The sequence below is a fragment of the Falco biarmicus genome, chromosome 8, assembly GCF_023638135.1.
Source record: "Falco biarmicus isolate bFalBia1 chromosome 8, bFalBia1.pri, whole genome shotgun sequence".
Classification (NCBI taxonomy): Eukaryota; Metazoa; Chordata; class Aves; order Falconiformes; family Falconidae; genus Falco; species Falco biarmicus.
The window spans coordinates 31,404,317-31,410,226 of record NC_079295.1 but is presented as its reverse complement, the minus strand read 5'-3'; the positions used below and the strand labels follow the sequence as shown (position 1 = coordinate 31,410,226).

General features: G+C 46.0%; 1 protein-coding gene across 5 annotated transcripts in view; it reads right to left on the bottom strand.

Moving 5' to 3' along the window:
- Window positions 1-5,910, bottom strand: part of SLC15A2 (solute carrier family 15 member 2) — a 77,303-nt gene that overhangs the window by 25,545 nt on the left and 45,848 nt on the right. For all 5 annotated transcript variants that reach the window (XM_056349937.1, XM_056349939.1, XM_056349940.1 and 2 more), the window contains 4 exons: window positions 5,777-5,887; window positions 4,560-4,656; window positions 1,956-2,102; window positions 849-953 (listed from right to left, as the gene is read on the bottom strand). In XM_056349937.1, coding sequence (XP_056205912.1) covers window positions 849-953; window positions 1,956-2,102; window positions 4,560-4,656; window positions 5,777-5,887 — 460 coding nt within the window. The remainder of the gene's footprint in view (window positions 1-848; window positions 954-1,955; window positions 2,103-4,559; window positions 4,657-5,776; window positions 5,888-5,910) is intronic.

Sequence of the window (5,910 nt, the reverse complement as noted above, 5' to 3'; positions counted from 1 at the left end):
CTAGGAAAGAAAAAAGAACAGCAGGTCAGGAGACCCCAGACTCAGTCCAGAAGCTATCTCTGCACTTCCAAGTGCTTTTTAAAGAACTGGGTGAAAATTACTTTCTAGTTTCCAAAAAGTCTGACAAGATAGAAACTTTTTCATCTTGTTTTCTGGTAAACACATGTACACATAATGTAATTATGAATATGCAATATACCTTGAAACAAACCAGTTGGATTGGGCTAGTTTCATTAAAACATTTCTTACAAGTCGGTCCTAACTAGAACATACCTGCCTGGGATTTTTGCCAACAAGATGCCTTTGGGAGAGCAAGAAACAAGCTCCAATTCACACCTTCATGGCATCATCCCAGAAGCCTGATAGTTTGAAATTAAAACAACCTCTCAATGCAAGCCTGACATCTCAGGGATACCACAGGCAGCTGGCTCTGAAGGAGTCCCAAGCTAGACACTTGGGGAGGCTGACTGCCCACTGGGCTAACTGGATGAAGGCGAGCTGCTTTTGGTAAGCAACTGCAACGTGTACAACACGTAGCTGGCACAGTGTCCAGGCTCCAGGCACAAATACAGCCTGCTTGCTTAGAGCTGAGCTCCAGCAACGTTATCACAGCGTAGGTCGCTATTATTTACTGCCTCTGGGAGGCTTAGGGGGCCATTGCTCCAGGGGGCAGCCCTGCTGAGGGCAACGCACAGCCCTGGCTGGGAGGCAGCTCGGTGCAGGCTGCCATCACTCTGCTCCAGGAGCTTGGGGCTGTGCAGAGAAGCTGTTCCTCCAAGACACGGAGAGCCAGAAGCATCAGAAACCTGTTTTAAAGCATTACCTCTATTTTAAGAGCCAATCCATACCTGTGCCATTGGTGCAGCCTGGGCAACAATGAGTACAAGGGTATTCCCAACGGCCACCGTGAGCAGCCAGCCTGCCTGCAGCACCGACTTCATGCTGGCCGGAGACTGAAAAGAGGAGAAGGACCTGATCAGTGGATATCATGCTGTGCCCTTCTGCCCTGTTCACCCTGTGATGTCCTGCCCAGTGTCCAGCCTAGAAGGAAATGGTGGAATTTCCTCTGTGCAGTGGCTAATCTCAACAGCTGCACACAACGAGCTTTCAAAACGTGCCCTCCTGGAGGACACTGAAGAAGGAGGAGATGCTGTTATTGAGCTGGATCCTGATCATCTCCAACCTGTGTCATCTGAAATCATACTATCAGGAAGTCCAGAGAACCACACAACAAGCCCTGCAGCTTGGAGTCTGGTGCCATGTGGCTATACACCTTTGGAAAAGAGACTGGATCTTGGTGTTAAACTTCCTGCTGATGACAAATTTTCCACATCCCATTACAGATCGTCCCACTGTGTTAATCGCCCTCATGAATAAACATCTGCACTTTACTCCAAGAATAAATCTGAGTCACTTCAGCTTTTGGATCTTGTAATGTCTCAGTTCATTCTTATCATAAACCTTGTCCCCAGACAACAATCAAATCATCCTTCACACACTTGTTACCCCTTGCTTCCTTGCTACAGACTCAAGTAGGCTTAGACCCCTTCAATCTCTCAGTTTAATGCGGGTTCCAATCCTTCCTGCCACCCTGTAGTCCTTGAGATATTTGCCTTTTTATCACTGGAAAATATGTACCACAAAGTATTCCACTGGGAGAAAAACCTGATATTACAGTATTCAGAGCTTTCACATTAAAATGAACTTCTATCCAGTTCTGTTCTCAGCTTTACCAGAAAAGGACTTTCCTGAGTATAATTGAGAACAGGTATCCTCAAAGCATGAATTAATTTATCTTGAGGGTACCCAGCAAGTTGTGTTATAATCCCATTTTTAGCTGAAGCACAGATAACATTGTCAGTAAGTATCATGCCAAAGGACATATTAAAGTCAGTGGCAGCTGCATGAATAAATCCTGAAGTCTAATTGTAAGCCCCTTATCTTAAGTGATGTACCTGAGAATAGGAGAAGGCCAGACCTGTAATGGAGAACATCACCTCCCCAGCAGATATTAATAAGTACTGTGGTAACTGCCAAGCCATATGGACGTTGTTGGCTTTGATATCTTCTGACTTCCATATCTTAACAGCACCTCCAGAAACCTAGCAGGAAAATAAAGGCACAGTAATTAGCTGCTGAAAGATCAGATCCTTCTTAGCCTGAACAACAACAGTGAATTTACCAAAACAAAGTTTAAGCAAAGGTGGAAGCAAAGCTCTGCCCTGGAAGCAAAACTATGAGACTGACCCCAGCCGTGTCCAAGCCCATTGGGAGTGGGTGAACTCCTACTGCACAGGGCAGAGGTGGCAGGATGGAAGCGTTCCAGCTCATTCATGTTCCACAAGAGTTGCCTGAGTTACTGCCAACCAACAAGTTGCCTTCTGTAGCAGGGCTGGGAAAAGCCTGTGTGGTACTTGTGCAGAGCCTGTGACCTGCTGCTGTCCCCAAGGCCAGAAGAGGACAAGACAATAAATGTTCATTACATCCATGTGGTCACTGCTCCCATTTCATCAGCACTATACAACTCCCCTCCAATAACAGTGACACCCCAATCAAATCCAGTTCAGGAATACCAAGAGTAGCAGAGACTGCCCCTTATCAGATGTATTCAGATAGTTAGGGTAGCTGTGTTCCTAACTCTTTTTGTTTGCTTTCCCAGATGTAATTAACACTGCCTGTGGTGCACAGAGGCTCAACAGAGACAGAGATTTGACTAGTAGCCAGGAAAACACTAGGCTGAAATTACTTCAGGCAGAACATCCCATGTTTAAGGTGAGTACTTGGAAAAATACAAGGGATGTTTACGAGATGTACTTAATCACCATGCAGGGAGGCAAATCAAAAGACCGTATTTTAGCAGGCTAAAAGGGGTGAGAGGAGAGCTGTGCATTGCTCTTTAGCCCATAAAGAAATGTCACAAGCACCATACTATAACTGCACACTGAGGAAGGCTGGGTAGAAGGCAGTATTCCCCATGATTTAAGTATCACAGTTCAGCCACATTAGCAGACTAATATATTGCATCCTTGGTTCCTCTATATAGCACTCCTGGCAGAGGAGCAGGGCTTAGTACAAATCACTGCAATAATTAAAAATTATCTTGGCCTGGAGCAAATTAACTCTCTACAGAAGGAGGAAACCCCAGACAGAGATATGGAAAAAGAGGGTCAAAAAAATTAAAGGACTAGCACAGTGTCCAGAAGGGCTGAGGCCACAGGGTCACCCCTGAGTATCCATGGCTACAGCAGGGACTTCTGTAGATGGGAACATGAACTGGAATCCTTGCCCACAGTGACATGGGACACACCTACCTCAACTGGCCCTGACTCAGTTGCATTACTAGAGGCTCTGGGGAAATATTCTTTGTGTAATATTCTTCATGCAACTTCTCTACTTGGTTTCTCATCTGGTGAAAGAGGCTTGCAGCCCTGGAGGAAGGGTCTGGCCAACATCTCTTCAAATGTGTATGTGTTTTATGTACACAAATCTCTGCGCTACACAGATGGTAGCATCTGCCTGCTCCCTCCAGGACTGTGCATCCCACACTCCAGCTACTGGAGTTTAAAAAAAATGCAGGTGCTTTGCAGCTATATTTTTTCCCCTACATATTTGGACTCTGAAGAACAGCTCCCATTAATTGCGCAACAGGGAGATGTTACTGCCAGGGAGTAGCTGACAGCACTTAGCTCTGCTCATCACAACACAGTAGTCAAAGTCTCAGAGGGCAGCTTAGCAGTGTGTCCTGTCAGACCTGGTTTGTCTGTGTGCCTGTGCAGTGGAAAGGTTAAAGTGGGAACTAAGCTGATCACATTCATCTCTGTGGCTCCTGCCAGCTGGACCAGGGTTGGAGCAGCATGCCTAAGAGGCTGGCAGGCAGGGAAAGGAATCCACCCCTTCTGCAGTGCTCACGCCCCATCAGGGCTAGGTTGCTCAGAAAACCATGCCTTGACTTTACCCTAGGTTCCAAACGAGCTATACAGACAGTGAGAGGAGGAAAAACAGATGCACAATCTCACTATCCTCCTCCTTCCACACTTTGTCCCTCTTACCCCATGCATATTCCACAAGTCTTGGAAGATTAGCCTTTAGGGCATTTAAGTTGAATGTGTGAGGATACAGCAGACTGTTTCTGCAGAGTTTTTCAGGTGTGAAGTACTGCCAGGTACAATATTTTAAAGACTACAAGCAGAGTCAGCTCTTGACAGACTGTAATAGCTCTTTGCAGTACACTGGGTCAAAATTAACCAAACAAGGATGGCATGAGACCAGCACAACCTACAGATCACATGATTTGCCATGGAGGATTTCCATCAAGGAAAATATCTTACTACTTTAACCCATGAGATCCGCCAAGATCCCAGTGTAAGGTGGAATTAGTACCCACCTACCTTGCTTACATAGGTGCCAAAACTAGCCCTTGTGTAATGGACTGCCTTCAGAAGGCTACTGGCCAGGTCTCACAGGGTGGAGAAAGCAAGTGAGAGTCACCAACATTAAGAACAAAAGCACTGCCAGAGGCTAGAACAGAAGGAGATTGTTACCATCACAGGGACACTTACATTAGTTATCACAATGGTGTACGATGCGCCGAAGTCAAGCAGCCCTAGCTCCAGGGTGAACTCTCCTGTTTCAGTTATGCATTTTCCATTATTATATCTAGATAAAAGGATGAAGTACAGTATTTCCCAGTTAGCCCCAGAGACAATGAGCACAGAGCAGAGCTATCAGACATGCCCCTACAACACAGCAAGGAGGATGTATGGTGTAAAGCTGCAGCGATATTTAGTCAGATGATCGCTACAGTTCTTGCCACCTTTTCCTTCCAGAAACACTCAGGTGCTGGCTGAAGTTCACCTAATGACCTATCCTAGATTATTGCTAACTTTTTAAAATGGTTTCTGCTTCTTTGTAGCACTGATCACCTTGCCGCTCCCACCACCCACCACCCCCCGCCACCCCAGGTTTGTTTTCCTCTCAAACTTTTCTCTATTCCTTCAGGAACTGTGGGCCAGACAGGTTAGCCAGGTTCAAGCAACCTTCAGAAAATCAGAGATATGCATCCACAAGCCACTTTGTTTCTTTTCAATAGAGCAAATTAGCCTTCATATTTATTCCTCTGATTTTGGATGTGAGAGATGGCACAGAGGCTCAAAAGCATTGCCACAATGGCTGCTGCATCCTACTAAATTGCAGCAATAAATATTTTGGATGGAGCTGATGCAGAGAAAAGCCATGAAGCTTGTTTTGAAACATTGCAAATGCCAGAAATACCCTACAAGAGCCAACTCCAATGCTGCCAAACCAAGGCCATATGGAGCCCCTGTCTAACAAGCCCAGCCTGCAAAGCCATGTAACGTTACTTGCTGTTACCAGCCCACGTACCAACACTTTGTAGCGTGGAATATGAATTGGCCTTTCCCTGAGAGCACCCTAATGCTAAGAGCTCGGGCCTGAGAGAATATCCAAATAGAGCAGGCATCAAACGGCAGAGGGGACTTCATGCCCCACCTTACTTTGCTGACAGATGCACAGGAATGGCCAGTCTCTTCCCTCCAGGCCCCCACATAATGTGAAGAAAAGCTTCTGCTCACACGCAAGTGGCCCGGAGCACCTGCTCTGTGCACAGCTATTAATTCTGCTTTTTTACAAACATCTGCCCACACAAGCAAATGCCAAAGCAATAGCAATGAAGGTTTTGCTATTTGCCTGAGAAAAGCCCCACTATATCCAAGGAAAGGCCTCAGCAAGGACCTTCAGCACAGCAAGGGAAACTTACCTGTCCCTCTCTAGCAGCGAGTACTCGGAAGCACTGTAGTTTTTCTGAACAGCAATAAACCATTTGCTGTCAATGGTGAGGTTGACATCTTGGCTCAAACCATTAATGAATCTGCAAAGAAAGCATATTTCATT